Source organism: Mesocricetus auratus, unplaced genomic scaffold, assembly GCF_017639785.1.
Source record: "Mesocricetus auratus isolate SY011 unplaced genomic scaffold, BCM_Maur_2.0 contig_7743_pilon_obj, whole genome shotgun sequence".
In the NCBI taxonomy this organism is placed as follows: Eukaryota; Metazoa; Chordata; class Mammalia; order Rodentia; family Cricetidae; genus Mesocricetus; species Mesocricetus auratus.
The window spans coordinates 47,628-65,497 of NW_024430852.1; the positions used below are offsets into that span (position 1 = coordinate 47,628).

At 39.0% G+C, this 17,870-nt stretch overlaps 2 protein-coding genes across 2 annotated transcripts in view; both read left to right on the top strand.

The window, feature by feature from the left end:
- The window catches only part of LOC121138116 (armadillo-like helical domain-containing protein 4), a 28,730-nt gene extending 17,415 nt beyond the window's left edge, over window positions 1-11,315 (top strand). Inside the window, exon 4 of the mRNA XM_040740929.1 lies at window positions 11,184-11,315. Coding sequence (XP_040596863.1) covers window positions 11,184-11,197 — 14 coding nt within the window. The 3' untranslated portion in view covers window positions 11,198-11,315. The remainder of the gene's footprint in view (window positions 1-11,183) is intronic.
- LOC121138117 (olfactory receptor 4K2) lies at window positions 11,308-12,100 on the top strand (the record flags this gene model as incomplete). The annotated part of the gene is made up of 1 exon (XM_040740930.1): window positions 11,308-12,100. A coding segment is annotated over exon 1 (793 nt), but the record flags the coding sequence as incomplete, so codon positions are not given.
- Between the last annotated feature and the right edge of the window lie 5,770 nt (window positions 12,101-17,870).

Sequence of the window (17,870 nt, forward strand, 5' to 3'; positions counted from 1 at the left end):
GGCTTTCACATAGCAAGATGACTAAGAGCTGGGTAAATGGGTTTCTAAGTGGACAGAAAAGTCTTTAAGAAGCATACTGTAGCTTGGTTTTGAGGACAAAAATGTAGATTCTTTCTGGATAAAACGATTCCCAGTAGAAACCCACAGGCTTCTTAATACATTAGAATTAAACAAACCAACGACTTGTAACAAGGGTCAAGGAGACAACAAGGAGACAGTTCACCAGAACTGAGGAGAGCAGAAAAGACAACTGAGTGATTGTTGGGACCACAACTGTCAGACACATAATGTGAAATCACCATGTGCAGAGAAATGAAGTCACAAACACAAAGAAGTAACAGGGGACTCTAACAATGACCAAGCAGATGGCATGGGAAAGAGTGAGGAGGAGAAAGGGAGATTCTTAAAACCCTAATTAGAAGGGATAAATTCAGAAGTAGAAGACTGATCACTTCCAAAGAAAAGCAGACAGAGAATGGCCATCACAGAAGAGTACTGGAAGCATAAACTGGAAGACAGAATGCCATCATCAAAGTGCTGGAGAGAAGTGGATAGCCGAGAATTATGTTTCCATGCTTCTGAGAATGAAGTAATAAAAACAAACTTTGTAAAATGAACTCTACTACCAGAGAAAGAAATACAATCCTGGCAGGAAGCGCTGAGATTCAGGAAGAACTAGGGGGCAAATAAATCAATGAACATGTATATAAACTATTTATACTTTATGTTGTCGGAGGAGAGGACAGAGCCAAAACAGTGGATGGCAAGAGACATAAATCAGGAAGGTATCATAAGGATGGACGTGTTTTAAAGCCCTTTAAAAATATTTATTTATTTATTTATTTTTGTTTATGTGTATATGTGTATAATTATAATTTATTTTTAGTGTATGTTCGTGTGTGTTAGTGTATAAATATGTGCATGTGAGCATAGATGTCTTGACTACAGAGGCTAGGTCCCTCTGGGTCTGAAGTTAAAGGTGGTTGTGAGTTACCTAATGTGGGTGCTAGGGTCTGAACTTAGACCTCTGTAAGAACACTGTGGTCTCTTCACCTCTCTGTCATCATTTCAGCCCTCATACAAGAATATTAACTGCATTCTAACTCTTAGTACAATGGTGAGTTCTCGGGGTTATTACATTAGGAAGCTTGGTAATCATATATATATATATATATATATATATATATATATATGGGTATATGTATATGTCTGCTATTCATACTGAAAGTTTATATTAAGTTTCACAATATACAGATTCACAAATATGTGGTATATCTCATGTGTGATAATATATAGGTGGGAATATTTAAGATAATAGAAATAGATCCATCAAATTCTCAGTGAGCTAGTGCCTTGAGTTGCTGGATTTGGTGGTAGTTAGGAATGTCCGAGTTTCCTCAGACTCTCCTGCTCTTAGAGCGCCATCTGCTGGATAACTACTTCATTATCCTTAGACAAATTTAAGTTTTCCTTGTCTGGCTTTCAATTTTCAAGTTCAACTTAAGAACAATATGGCTATAAAAATGGGATTATTCATAGGGCTTTAGTTATTCTCGTGTGTGGAAACCGTTTTAGACAACTGCCTTAATTAAAACAACTTTCGAGTAGCTGTCCCTCTGGCATCATCAGGTAAACAGGCCAGCTTCCCGGCCTGTGTTCCAGAGCCTGCAGATCGCCTGGGAACTGCACAGTAGCTGTCCCATCCTGGCGGAGCATCAGGTAAACAGGCCAGCTTCCCGGCCTGTGTTCCAGAGCCTGCAGATCGCCTGGGAACTGCACAGAGCTCCCAATCCCGGCGGGAGCATCAGGTAAACAGGCCAGCTTCCAGGCCTGTGTTCCAGAGCCTGCAGATCGCCTGGGAACTGCACAGAGCTCCCAATCCCGGCGGGAGCCAAGCACCCCAGACTCCAGATCTTCTCTCCCACCAACGATTCCAGGAAAGGAGAGGAGGCTGGGCGCACAGGGAAGTAGCTGTCCCTCTGGCATCATCAGGTAAACAGGCCAGCTTCCCGGCCTGTGTTCCAGAGCCTGCAGATCGCCTGGGAACTGCACAGAGCTCCCAATCCCGGCGGGAGCATCAGGTAAACAGGCCAGCTTCCCGGCCTGTGTTCCAGAGCCTGCAGATCGCCTGGGAACTGCACAGAGCTCCCAATCCCGGCGGGAGCCAAGCACCCCAGACTCCAGATCTTCTCTCCCATCGAAGAGACCAGGAAACTACAGGAGCCAGGGAGACCAGGGGAGTAGCTGTTCCGGATCAGGTACAACAGGACCCAGCATAGGGTCCAGGGGACCAGGTAGGAGGCTAAGCGCCCCAGATTCCTGTTCTTCTTCTCTACCCACGGACCAGCATATGGACAAGGCATAGAAGAACCACCAGATTACTGGACTTACTAGCACCCACCAAAAGGGAACTCTGGTCCCCAGACCAGGAAGGGGCTCTTTCTGCACCCACTAAAAGAAGAGATGGGAAAGAGACAATACAAAAACACAGTCAGCAACAGAAAAACAAATATGACACCGCCAGATTCTAGAGACTCCACACCAGCAAGACCCCAATATTCCAACGCGAAGGAAGCAGAAGAGAACGACCTTAAAAGCACTTTCATGAAAATGATAGAGGCCCTAAAAGAGGATATTGGAAAATCCCTCAAAGAAATGGAAGAAAAAACAAACCAAAAAATGCAAGAAATGGAAGAAAAAACAAACCAAAAAATGCAAGAATTGGAAGAAAAAACAAACCAAAAAAGGCACGAAATGGAAGAAGAAATGAAGCAAAAAATGCAAGAAATGGAAGAAAAAGCAAAGCAAAAAATGCAAGAATTAGAAGAAGAAACATACCAAATAAGGCAGGAAATGGAAGAAGAAACAAAGCAAAAAATGCAAGAAATGGTAGAAAAAACAAAGCAAAAAATGAAAAAATGGAGGAGGAAACAAACCAAAAAAGGCAGGAAATGGAAGAAGAAACAAAGCACAAAATCCAAGAAATGGAACAAAAAGCAAACCAAAAAATGCAAGAAATGGAAGAAAGAACAAACCAAAAAATTCATAAAAGGCAACAAACGGACGAACAGATAAACAGAAAATTGCAAGAAGCAATGCAAACGCTGCAAGGGTTGAAAACTGAAATAGAGACACTAAAAAAACACAATCTGAAGAAAGGCAGAAAATAGAAAAGCTGGACAAACAGTCAGGCACTACCAATACAAGCATTACCAACAGAATAGAAGAGATGGAAGAGAGAATCTTAAGTGTTGAAGATACATTAGGAGAAATGGATTTATCAACCAAAGAAAACCTTAAATCCAACAAATCCTTAACACAAAACATCCAGGAATTATGGGACACCATGAAACGACCAAACCTAAGAATAATAGGTATAGAAGAAGGAGAAGAAATCCACCTCAAAGGGGCAGAAGGCATATTCAACAAAATCATAGAAGAAAACTTTCCCAACCTTAAGAAAGACATGCCAATGAAGGTACAAGAAGCCTACAGAACACCAAATAGAGTGGACCACAAAAAAAATCCCTCGCCACATAATAATCAAGACCCCGAACATACAGAATAAAGAAAGAATATTAAGAGCAGCTAAGGAAAAAGGTCAAGTAACATATAAAGGCAGACCTATCAGAATTACACCTGATTTCTCCATGGAAACTCTGAAAGCCAGAAGGTCCTGGATAGATATTCTACCTACACTAAGAGACCATGGATGCCAGCCCAGACTACTATACCCGGCAAAGCTCTCAATCACTATAGACGGAGAAAACAAGATATTCCATGACAAAACTAGATTCAACCAATATGTGTCCACTAACCCAGCCCTACAGAAAATTTTGGAAGGAAAACTCCAACCCAAGGAAGCTAACTACAACCAGAAAAACATAAGCATTAGAGAATCCCTCTCTACCAACAGCCAAAAGAACAAAGGGGCGAAATTCCACCCATAATTCCACCAACAACAACCATCGCAAATCGAAGAAGGATGAGCAATCAATGGTCATTAATATCCCTCAATATTAACGGCCTTAACTCACCCATAAAAAGACACAGACTAGCAGAATGGATTCGAAGACAGAACCCTTCCTTCTGCTGCATACAAGAAACACACCTCACCCTCAAAGACAGACATTACTTGAGAGTTAAAGGTTGGGAAAAAATTTTTCAATCAAATGGACCCAAGAAACAAGCAGGGGTAGCAATCCTAATATCTAACAAACTAGACTTTAAAATAAAATCAATCAAAAGAGATGAAGGAGGTCATTACATACTCATCACAGGTGAAACCCACCAAGACGAAGTGTCTATCCTGAACATCTATGCCCCCAATACAAAGGCATCCACATTCGTTAAAGAAACATTATTAGAACTTAAATCTCATCTAAAGCCCCACACAGTTATAGTGGGAGATTTCAACACACCACTCTCACCACTAGACAAGAATACCAGACAGGAACTCAACAAAGAAGCAAAGGGTCTAATAGAAGTAATGACCCAACTGGGATTAACAGATATCTATAGAACATTTCATCCACATAAAAAAGAATATACCTTCTTCTCACCACCACATGGAACCTTCTCAAAAATCGACCACGTACTTGGCAACATATCAAACCTCAGCAGCTACAAAAAAATTGGAATAACTCCATGCATCTTATCAGACCACCATGCCTTAAAATTAGAATTCAACAACAACACAAATTGCAGAAAACCTACAAACTCATGGAAATTGAATAATGCTCAACTGCACCATTCCTGGGTCAAAGAGGAAATAAAAAAAGAAATTAAAGACTTCCTCGAATTCAATGAGAATGAAGACACAACATACCCAAACCTATGGGACACTTTGAAAGCAGTGCTACGGGGAAGTTCATAGCACTAAGTGCTCACATGAAGAAACAGGAAAACAGTTATACCAGAGAATTAACATCACAGCTAAAAGCTCTAGAACACAAAGAAGCAAACTCCCCCAGGAGGAGTAGACGCCAGGAAATAATCAAATTGAGGGCTGAAATCAACAAAGTAGAAACCAGGAAAACAATACAAAGAATCAATGCAACGAAGAGTTGGTTCTTTGAGAAAATCAACAAGATAGACAAACCTTTGTCCAAACTTACCAAACAGCAGAGAGTGAACACGCAAATTAACAAAATCAGAAATGAAAAGGGGGACATAACAACAGACTCTGAGGAAATCCAGAGAATCATTAGGTCATACTTTGAAAACCTGTACTCCACAAAATTCGAAAATTTAAAGGAAATGGATGACTTCCTGGACAGCTATCATTTGCCAAAACTAAATCAAGAACAGATAAGCAATTTAAATAGACCTATAACCCCTATGGAAATAGAAGCTGTCATCAAAAGTCTCCCAACCAAAAAAAGTCCAGGTCCAGATGGCCTCAGTGCAGAATTCTACCACAAATTCAAAGAACAGCTTATACCAATTCTTCTCAAAGTGTTCCACACAATAGAAGCAGAAGGGTCTTTGCCAAACTCTTTCTATGAGGCTTCAATAACCTTGATCCCCAAGCCACACAAAGATACAACCAAGAAAGAGAACTTCAGACCAATATCCCTCATGAACATTGATGCAAAAATACTCAATAAAATACTGGCAAATCGGATCCAAGAACACATCAAAACAATCATTCACCACGATCAAGTAGGTTTCATCCCAGGGATGCAGGGATGGTTCAACATACGAAAATCCATCAACGTAATCCACCATATAAACAAGCTGAAAAACAAAAATCACATGATCATCTCACTAGATGCTGAAAAAGCCTTTGACAAAATCCAACACCCCTTCATGATAAAGGTCTTGGAGAGATCTGGGATAACAGGGACATACTTAAACATAATAAAAGCCATATACAGTAAACCAACAGCCAACATCAAACTAAATGGACAGAAACTCAACGCAATTCCTCTAAAATCAGGAACAAAACAAGGCTGTCCACTCTCTCCATACCTTTTCAACATGGTACTTGAAGTTCTAGCTATAGCCATACGACAACAAAGGGGGATCAAGGGGATACAAATTGGGAAGGAAGAAGTCAAACTTTCACTGTTTGCAGACGATATGATAGTTTACATCAATGACCCAAAGAACTCTACCAGGGAACTCTTACAGCTGATTAACACCTTCATCAAAGTGGCAGGTTACAAGATCAACTCAAGAAAGTCAGTAGCCCTACTATATACAGATGATAAAAGGGCTGAAAGAGAAATCAGAGAAACATCACCCTTTACAATTGCCACAAACAACATAAAATACCTTGGGGTAACGCTAACCAAACAAGTGAAAGACCTGTATCGTAAGAACTTTGAATCTTTAAAGAAAGAAATTAAAGAAGCCCTCAGAAAATGGAAAGATCTCCCATGCTCTTGGATAGGTAGGATCAATGTAGTAAAAATGACAATCCTGCCAAAAGCAATCTACAGATTCAATGCTATCCCCATTAAAATCCCAGCACAATTCTTCACAGACCTTGAAAGAACAATAATCAATTTTGTATGGAAAAACAAAGGACCCAGGATAGCCAAAACAACCCTGTTCAACAAGGCAACGTCCGGAGGCATCACTATCCCTGACCTCAAGCTCTATTATAGAGCTATAGTCCTGAAAACAGCTTGGTATTGGCACAAAAATAGACAGGCAGACCAATGGAATAGAATTGAAAATCCGGGTATTAACCCACACACATACGAACATCTGATCTTTGACAAAGAAGCTAAAAATATACAATGGAATAAAGAAAGCATCTTCAACAAATGGTGCTGGCATAATTGGAGACTGGCATGTAGAAAAATGCGGATCGATCCATGTTTATCGCCATGCACAAAACTTAAGTCCAAATGGATCAAAGACCTCAACATAAATCCAGCCACACTGAACCTCTTAGAAGAGAAAGTGGGTGGTACCCTTGAAAGAATTGGTACAGGAGACAGCTTCCTGAACATAACACCAGTAGCACAGACAGTGAGATCAACAATTAATAAATGGGACCTACTGAAACTGAGAAGCTTCTGTAAGGCAAAGGACACAGTCAGCAAGACAAAAAGGCAGCCCACAGAATGGGAAAAAATATTCACTAATCCCACATCTGACAGAGGGTTGATCTCCAAAATTTACAAAGAACTCAAGAAGCAAGTCTCCAAAACAGCAAAGGACCCAATTAAGAAGTGGGCTGCAGAACTAAATAGAGAGTTTTCAATAGAGGAGTCTAAAATGGCTGAGAGGCACTTGAGAAAGTGCTCAACATCCTTAGCCATCCGGGAAATGCAAATCAAAGCAACTCTGAGATACCATCTCACTCCTGTCAGAATGGCTAAAATCAAAAACACCAATGACAATTTATGCTGGAGAGGATGTGGTGAAAGGGGGACACTCCTCCATTGCTGGTGGGAGTGCCAACTGGTTCAGCCACTTTGGAAAGCAGTATGGAGATTCCTCAGAAAAATGGGAATAAACCTACCACAAGACCCAGCAACTGCACTCTTAGGCATATATCCAAAAGATGCCCATTCATATAACAAAGATGTCTGTTCCACTATGTTCATAGCAGCTTTATTTGTAATAGCCAGAACTTGGAAGCAACCTAGATGTCCCTCACCCGAAGAATGGATAGAGAAAATGTGGTACATCTACACAATGGAGTACTATTCAGCAGAAAAAAATAATGGAATCGTGAGATTCGCAGGCAAATGGATGACACTAGAAGAAACCATCCTGAGTGAGGTAACCCAGTCACAAAAAGAGAAACATGGCATGGTTATTAAGAGAGCGGCCTGTAAGTAAAACAGCCTGTAAATTTCTTCCCTGTTCAGCTAACAATGTGAATTTGTGGGATAATGCTGCCCAGGCTTGTGAGTTCCTCAGAGGCTTAAGCCCTCAGTAGAACAAAGAACTGGTGTGGGCTATGGATCTGCCGCTAAGACATTCTGTCAGAAAGAGGCCAGACAGACAAAATTGGCTTACAGAGGGTGCTGTCTAGACCATCAGCTCTCTAATTGGACTTAAGACCCTCTCAACATGAGAAACATCATGCTTGGTACTAAAAACATAGCCAACTATCCAGGGTTAGTGAAGTCTTGGATCTTAGATAAGGACTTACAACCACTGCTTTATTAAAACAGCACAATCTATGACAACAATCTAAATATTTGTCCGTATACCCGAAGATATGTGTAGACCTCACCTCTCATCAAGGAAACTTCTCTCTGTAATAGACCACTACAGAATACTGCAACCTATGAAAATGCAGACCAGTCCCTATGGCTACAGGTGCAAAACAAGTCCCACACCTAAGGCTCAGGAACAGTTCAAATATGCATACACACACACACACACACACACATACATACATGCATAATGTACAGGTTACACTTAGGAAAATAGAGTGGGAATGCATATACACATACACATACATAAATGCGTGTAACAATAATTAATGGGAAAAGAAACCATGAATTTGAAAGAGAGCTAGGAAGGGCACATGAAAGGATTTGGAAGGGGGAATGGGAAGAAAAAATGATGTAGTAATGTCTTGAAAATAGAAGAAAAATAAAATAAAACATGCTTTATCAGCTTTTATAGTATTAGGAAACAGTAGGGATATTGATTACTCTTGTTTTATATTAAGGGTTGTAAGTAGAAAGAATGAGAACACAAAATATTCTAAATACTCGTTTTGTACCTTTAGATCCTTTTCACTTCCATGTAAATTTCATTGAGTTTGCCTCTATCTAAAGCCTCTTGAACTTAATGATCTTCATGGTGTTCAACAGATGAAACAACTACAGTCACAATGTCAGCCTAGTGATATTTTATCTTAATGCTTATTGGCATAGTTACCACCCTTCTTTCTTTGTATTAATTCTACTTGCACTGGGACCAAGGAGATAGAAGGGAATCATGCTGAAGAGACAGACTGCCCACATAGTTGTCATTTCTGTTCAAATTACGTAGAGCAAACTAAGCCATGTATCTAAACATTTGATAAATGCAGTGGAGGCTGTACTTCTCCGTGGCACAGCCAAATCCCCAATGGAAGGGACCACATACAAAACAGTAGCCAAATTTTGTTTTGATTTTTATATTCACTCATTTATTCATATGTGTGTGTGTGTTGTAAGCATGTGGGCATTTTATGTGTGTAATACATGTGTGTAGTTGTATGTACCATGTATGCCTATGTATGGAAGTCAGATAGAAATCAGCATTGATGTCATCCTTGGGTCTCTTGTTGAATGCGTACCTCACCATTTCAGCCAGACTGGCTAGCCAGAAAGTGCTAGGAACCTTTCTGCCTCTGTCTTCCCAATAATGGGATTGCAAGTAAGAAAATAAGTGCCACTATGCCCATATTTAAGTGAATTCTTAACGTTTTGTCTTTATTCTTGTATAACTGAACCATCTTCACATCTTGCCAATTTTTATTTTAATAAATTCAGTCTACTGCAGGGACTATCACTTGATAAGTGAAATTATTCAGAACAATAGTCAGTAGTTCTCATTTTATTAATGATCACATTCACATTAATACCTGAGTCAAATCTACCCATTATATTTATTTAATTAATAACTACCTACCTTAAATTTCTTTTCGAGAGCTACTTGGTGAGTCCACACATGAAATACTGCTTTCGATTGTATGAACACTTCCTACAATTTGAAAATAGTTGGCACATTACAAGATATTTTTGTTGACTGAGGTCCATTTCTCTCATTATTCCTGGAAAATGGTTAACCATGTGGGATATGTTTCATTGCATTTTCAAATTTATTTTACTTTTTCATGTTTGAAATCTCCAAAGAACTCTAGATTGCTTAAAGTAGTGGTCAGCGTTCTTGATTTTTTTCTCTAGTACTTCCATAGAGGGTTAAATAACCGAGAATTGTGGTTAGTTGGTTTGATATTTCCAACTGTCTTTTGAAATGATGTCTGTTACATTTTCCATTCTGCCCCCAAATCACTTAGGTCCAAGTGAAAACAACTTTTGTAAAATCCCATAAGATTATTTAATTCTCTTTGTGAGCTCACTAATGCTGTATTGCTTTGTTTTTTAATAAATCCCATTGCAAGATGATTTCTTGGTCAATTTCCAGTTCCCTACAATACTTGTTTAATCTACAGTTTCTAAATGACTAATGGTTCAGCAAGGTCACTCCTTTATTTTTGAAATTGCCTCCTAGGGAACTCAGAAAGAAACTTACTTAATCTTCAGTAATTCAAAAGCCTGGATTCTGCCCTAGATTTAGTAAGTGATATTTTATTATAAAACACTTCTGACAGACTTAATTGCTGGTCATTTTCCATCCCATCATAAAATAGCTCATGCATGTTGGCATATACCATAGGAGAACTCAAACAGAAAGAATTTGTTAACAAATTTGATGACAGAGATGTGTTCATTTTTTGACTCTCCTCTAGAAATTTATGTGATGTATCTTAGGAGCAAAAAGTAAAATTTAAACTATAGACTTGCATATATCTTTAGGAGGAGCAAACTTGTAATTTAGTAAGAGTGAAACTGTGAGAAGAAAAGAAGGTAATTGTTTTCCAATGACTAGAGAGGGTATTGCCCTTCCGTTGGTTGTGTTTGTAAGTAGGACATTGTCCTTGTAAATAGGACAGCATTTTTCGTCAGTATCAGTGAAAATAGCTTTCTAAGTGTGTCTCCTGACAATCAACTAGGAAATTCATATTTATAAATAATATAAACAGTTCTTAAGAAATTTATAATTTTTCTGAAAGTGTTCTATGAAGTGCTATTATGTTACTTAAGATCCCTCACGTGTGATACATTTTTATTTGATTTTTGGGTAAGGATAGTCTTATAACTATTTGTAATGACTCACTGTATATTTGTATACAAATGTGTGTTTCTATGCATATGTTTAGTACGTTGTCAGTTTGAAAGGAGTTGTTATAGAGCATAGGCCATAATCATTAAGATTATGTGGATAAACAGATGGAAAAATATGTAGTACATATGTCCATATTATTTGCATTTAACTGGCATGTAGTGCCAGAAACAGTGCCATTTTCAGTACATTTATTTAAAGAGTATTTGTTTCCTCACATTCTCTCAAGTCAACATATTAAATAAGATGTAGAAAAAGGATAGTGACAATTTGTATTATATTTACTTACACATATTTTTGTATATGTGCAGGCTTCTACCTATGAATATGGCTAACAAGTCTGTTGTGACTGAATTTGTTTTGCTGGGACTCTCTAACTCCTGGGAACTACGGATATTTTTCTTTATAGTGTTTTCCCTCTTTTATGTGGCAACAATGGTGAGTAATGGCATCATACTTGTCGTTGTCATATCCGACTCTCACCTGCACTCTGCTATGTATTTCCTGCTTACCAACCTTTCTATTATTGATATGTCTCTTGCTTCTTTTGCCACTCCCAAGATGATCATAGACTATCTCACTGACCATAAAACAATCTCTTTTGGTGGATGCATCTCCCAGATATTCTTCCTCCACCTGTTCACTGGCACTGAGATAATTTTACTAATGGCTATGTCTTTTGACAGGTACATTGCAATTTGTAAACCCCTGCGCTATGCTTCCATCATTAGTACCCAGGTGTGTGTTGCATTTGTGTTGTCTTCATGGATTGTGGGAGTCATGCATTCAATGAGCCAGGTCATATTTGCCCTGACATTACCATTCTGTGGTCCCAATCAGATAGACAGCTTTTTCTGTGACCTTCCTGTGGTATTCCAGTTGGCTTGTGTGGATACTTATGTTCTTGGTCTCTTTATGATTTCAACAAGCGGCATTATTGCATTGTCTTGCTTTATTCTCTTATTTAATTCATATGTTATCGTGCTGGTCACAATAAAGCATCATTCTTCCAGAGGATCATCGAAGGCCCTTTCCACCTGTACAGCCCATTTCATTGTTGTCTTCATGTTCTTTGGACCATGTATCTTCATCTATATGTGGCCACAAAACAGCTTTGTGATAGAAAAGATCCTGTCTGTTTTTTATACCATCTTCACTCCCATTCTGAACCCAGTAATATATACTTTGAGAAATCAAGAAGTAAATTCAGCCATGAGGAAACTAAGAAGTAAGTTTCTAAATTTCAGTATAGAAACTCCTTCCCATTCTTTTTAGTTTCAGTTTCTTCATTATTAAGTGTAACAGATTTTATGAAACAACAAAATTGTGTGATGATTGTAGAAAAAATACATCTGAATCTTTAAAAGGAAGTTAATGGAAATAATTATTTCCAGAAAAAAATCCCCAAAATATCAGGATTTTCTCTTTAGTTAGGATGTTGAATAATCAAGTCAATAGAAAAAAAGGACCAAGTAATAATTACAGCTTAAAGAGGAATGAAGTGATTAAATAATGACAGTTATGAACGTGCAGAAACTCATATACCCCTAAAACATGACAAAGGAGCAAGATTTCTGTGATCCTTAGGATTATGCACTGTGGTAGAAAATGAATGTCTATCTCCAAACGACCATTTTTCCACATCCTTGAGCCATTTCTACTTCACATTTAAACCAATTTGTACCTTCTGGAATTAGAGAATCCTGGTGTATGCAATTATGAAAATGTGAATGGGGCGTAAAGAAACGATGTGAAGTGATTCTCCACCAGCCACACTAGTTAAGGAGCATATCAGTGCCTGACCCTTACACTCACACTCCTCATTAATCATCACAGTGGCACCACTTCCATGCCTCCTTCTGACAGTGGGGTTTATAGGCCAGTGCAACAATCCTGAAATTCAGTGTCAGGAGGTGAGTTGCAAAGCTGATGGTTTGTGTTATAGCAGGTCCATGGAAGTTCACATTAGAATTAAGCTAAGAAAGATAGCTCATGATAACAATCTCATGATAAGTGAAGCTTAATTATAAATCATTATTTATTTTTGTTTTTTGAGACAGGATCTCTCTATGTATCTCTTACTGTCCTGGGGCTGTAGACCAGACTGGCCTCAAACTTACAAAGATCCACCTACCTCTGCCTCCCAAGTGCTGGGATTAAAGGCGTGTGCCACCACTGCACATCTTAAACCTAAACCATTATAATGATTTACTGTTTGGTTAAAGAGTTATTTTAGTTTAATATTTGGGAAAAATAAATTTCTGTTTAGTACTACATTGTTCATTTAATGAGCATGTTATTATATGCAAGTTTTGTTAAGTGTTTTAAGCATTATCCATTTTTTGTACTCTAAAAATGACAATCATTCAGCTGACAGCAGTTCAAATTGCAAGGACTAGAAGTTGTAAAATTTTGTGATTCTGTTTGCTGTACTTTGCAAATGATCTTTTAAAAATAATAGCAAACATTGAGTAATTCACTATTGTTTCAAATTTACTAAATAGTATTTGTAAATGTGGTATCAAATACAGTTTCCCAACTGTAGCTATCAAAAGTAGGATATGTAGCAAATAAGTAATTGTGCATATTTGGTTGTTTTCATTTATTGGTATTATTGAGCAAATGAAGGGAACTACAAAAATTATTTATTTATTTATTTATATTTATTTTTAAGTTTAAATTTAGATTAGAAACAAGGTTGCTTCACAAGTCAGTTCCAGGTCCCTCTCCCTTTCCCTCCCCTCCTGCTGTGCCCACCCTCCATCACCCCCATTATCCCCTCATTTCCCCAGGGAGGGTGAGGCCCTCCATGGGGTTGTCCATAGTCTGTCATTTCATATAGGGCAGGGCCTAGACCCTCCCCCAAAAGTTCAGGGTGAAAGTGCATCTCTCATTGTTGGATGGGAGTTCAAAGTGCATTTGTATACCCGGGATGAGTACTGATCTACTACTGCCCAAGGCTCAATAGATTACCTAGGCCTCCTCACTGACACCCACATTCAGGGGGTCTTGATTGGTCCCATGCTGGATTCCCAGGCTGGTGCCTGGGATTCAAGAGTTAACCTTTGTCTGGTCAGCTGTTTCTGGGGGTTAAATCAGCCCAGTCTTAATCCTTTTGGTCATCAGTCTTCCCTCTCTGTTACTGACTTTCTTGAGTTCAGCTCAGTGCTTAGCCATGGGAGTCTGCCTCTTCTTCCATCAGCCACTGAATGAAGGTTCTGTTTCCCACACTCTCTGGCCATGGGATTGTAGGCTGGCACTCCCCAGATCTATGTCTAAAATCCATATATCAGAGAATACATACCATGTGTTACCTCACTCAGACTGGTTTCTTCTAGTGTTATCCATTTGCCTGCAAGTCTCAGGATTCCATTGTTTTTTTTTCTGCTGAATAGTACTTGAAGCAACCTAGATGCCCCTCAACCGAAGAGTGGATAGAGAAAATGTGGTATATTTATACAAAAATTATTTATTAATTTTAGTATTATATATGAGAGATGAATCAAGGATAAGACATCGCTAACTTTTCAGCTTAAGCCCAATTTAAGAAGGATATACTGCTTTTCAAATTTGTGTTTTATTCATTAAATATACTAAACAAAGAGGAGAACAGTCTTATTTTAAAAGTGTGAAAATTGTATTTAAGATTTAAGTCAAGTTTGAAAATAAAAATAAAGACATTGATGATATTAACATAAGCAGAGAGCACACTATACAAGTGACAGAACTGCATAATTCAGGTTGAAATGGGTAAATTTAGTTTGTGTTCTCTTAGTCATAGTTACATGCTAAGATTCAATGATCTGATTTATTTAAACTACTTTAGATAATATTTTTACTAACATTCCCAATAATTACTCCTTATAATAGCTATTTGTTCAAGGAATCTTTTAAAAAATGAACTGTTTTTCACAATGTTAAATATTCCTCATTTGTCAAAACATTACTACTGAAATGGAGAAACTATAAAAAATGTAATTATGAAAATACACTAAATTTTGTTATAGTTAACGTGCTGTTTGAAACTTTGAGAAAAAAGGAGAATTTTCCAGTTAGAAATAGTAAACTAGTGTTCAGAGTAGATGTAAATGTAAACAGGAAGGAAGTAATGACATAGAGAAAACAACAACAACAACACGAATTTGAAAAAGAGGGTTACACGGGAGGACTTGGAGGGAGAAAGCGGGAGGGGGAACTGATGTAATTATATGATAATCACGAAATTAGAGAAATTATAAAAAGTGGGATGTTTTGGAAGGGATATTTTCAATATTCAGTGACTACAATGAGAATTCTCAAACTGCAAAGCATATGCTCAAAGCCCTCAGGCAAGTAATTGGTCAGGGTATGGCTTTACAGTGCAAGTCAGTAATGTGATTCAGATTCAGATATCTGGAACACCGTCACAGGCAAAGAGAATCTCAGAAAGTATGTCCCATGCATGAAAGTAACAAAATACTAGAGAATTTAGATAGGAAAAAGGGAGGGAAGAGAAGGCAAATGGGGAAGGAAAGACGGATGGAGGGAGGGAGAAAAGGGGTCCAGAAATGAAAGTCACATAGTTGAGGGAGTGATGGAGAGAAAAGGAACAGAGATATTAAAAATCGCAGTAACAGGGATATTTGTAGCCCAACACGATGCGAATCTTCAAGTATGTATGTCATACAGATACCAAGAAAATCCTCTCTTCCTCTTGGCAGTCTGCCAGTACAAATGTTATATTTAATGCATTTCTTTACGGAACTTGTACGCACGTGCGTGCGTGCGTGCGTGCTTGTGTGCATGCATGTGTGTGTGTGTGTGTGTGTGTGTGTGTGTGTGTGTGTGTGTGTTTGTAAGGCAGAGGGCAACTCTCAGCAGTTAATTCTGTCCTGTAATCTTGTGGTGGTTTTATAAAAACAAAACAAAACAAAAAAAAACCCAAAATGCTCCTCCCCTTTTTCTGAGAAGGAAGTACCAGTGTCCAAGGAGTATAAGCTGGTATCAGTTTAAAGACTTAGGCTTTATGCTGGCCTGACCCCCATCACCCGGTAGAATGCACTCAGGCAGTGCTCTGGCCAGCCCAGTGTTCCATGACTGCTGCTGCTACGTCATGACATAGTCTGAAACCTGGTAAAAAGGACCCCTTAAAATAAAAACTCTTTCCCGCTGATCCGCTGAAGGGGCAGACAGGACTTTTTCTGCCTCCCTCTTCTCTTTCTGGCCTTCTTTTCTCTTACCCGCTTCCCTTTCTAACAAAACTTCTCTCTTAAACTCTGTCTGCCTGGCATGTTTGTCCTTCTCCCGCTGTGGAATCCACCAAAGTCCCCACATAATTTATTCCTAAAAGTCTGTCCTCAAAACTCTTTTAGCAACACAAGTAAAAACAATTTTATATAACTTAAAAGCCTTTTTATATTACTTGTAATAATGCAATGCCTATAAGATAAGAGATGGTACCATGCAGCTCTTATAAGACATGGCTACACTTGACCTGGAACTCACATAGGAGCCAAGCCAAGCTAAGCCTTCGTGTGCTAATGACTAACCCCAAAGTGGCGTTGCTACACTAGTGAACCACGCTTGTAAACACTGATAGCACAAAGCTACTTCTCAGTGAAATGATACAAAAACCGGGACATGGAAAACGTTCTCTAGGATCTCACTGGGGTGTTCCCAAAGATTCTGATCCTCTAGCAAGGGGGCCTGAGTTTGGCTTCTGTGGGTAGCCCTGGCTTCAGTGACTGTTGAAATTCTGCCACTGTTGCTGGCCTCGCCCATGCCTGCCTGTCAGCAATAGCCAGAAGTCAAGGACCTACTGGACTTCCGTCAGTGCCATCCACCAGCCTGCCACACCTAAAGGCTTTCAGGGCAGACATGTGTTGAGCCTGCAAGCTTCTGGAGAAAATTCCGCAGTGGAACCCTGCAGTGGCATTTGCCGTCCAATTAACTATTCTATGCTTGGTGAGATGTCTGATTAACTTTTATATATAAAAGTGTGATATTATAATGAATATCTGTGTGAGTAAACTGAACATATCCAAAAGACCTATCTTGTGTGAACATCCTAACTGCCGCAGGCAACCAGCCACCCTCTCCACAAAATTCCTCTGGCTAAAGGAGAAGTCTTTGACCAAGAACCAGAAATCTTGTTTGAGCTGTACTGAGAGTCACTGGTTTTCATGAAGAAAGAATTAGTAGTAAATGCTTGAAGCTGCCAGCATTAAGACAGACTAGTAGCCAGCTTCCTGACAGTACTGCCCATCATCAGTACTAGAGACCAAGGATCACCCAGAATAATAACCTCAGCCCAGTCCACAAACCACACCCTTTTCATGTGACCAAAACAAGACAGGGTCAACAGAGAAAGCCACATACGATAAAGGTTTGCTCTCAGTGGAAGATAGCAGTTCAGGCTGCTGGAGAAGGAAAAGAGCCGTGTCCTATAGGCAGGCTCTGAGCCGCATATACCGTCATTGAGGACAGGAAAACAGACCTCTTTACCTTTCTTTTTCACTTAATCTTGCTATTTTTATTGTCTGAATAAAATGCTAGTTCATATCTTTCTTTCCTATTTTCTCCCTTCACTGATAATAGACATTTATAGAAATGACATAAACAAACTGATTGAATCAGAACAATCCAAACGTGATATATGTGTATATACAATATATTAGTACACATATAAAACATTTTATTCCTGTTTGCTTTCCCTCAGCTTTTTAAATTTTTATTACTTATTTTTAAATTTAAATTTAAATTAGAAACAAGGTTGCTTGACAAGTCAGTTCCGGGTCCCTCTCCGTTTCTCTCCCCTCCTCCCGTGCCCTCCCAACAACTCCCCCCCCAATATCCCTTCATTTCCCCAGGGAGGGTGAGGCCCTCCATGGGGGTGTCCATAGTTTGTCATTTCATCCAGGGCAGGGCCTAGACCCTCCCCCAAGAGTTCAGGGTGAGAGTGCATCTCACTTTGTTGGATGGGAGTCCAAAGTCCATTTGTATACCTGGGATAAATAATG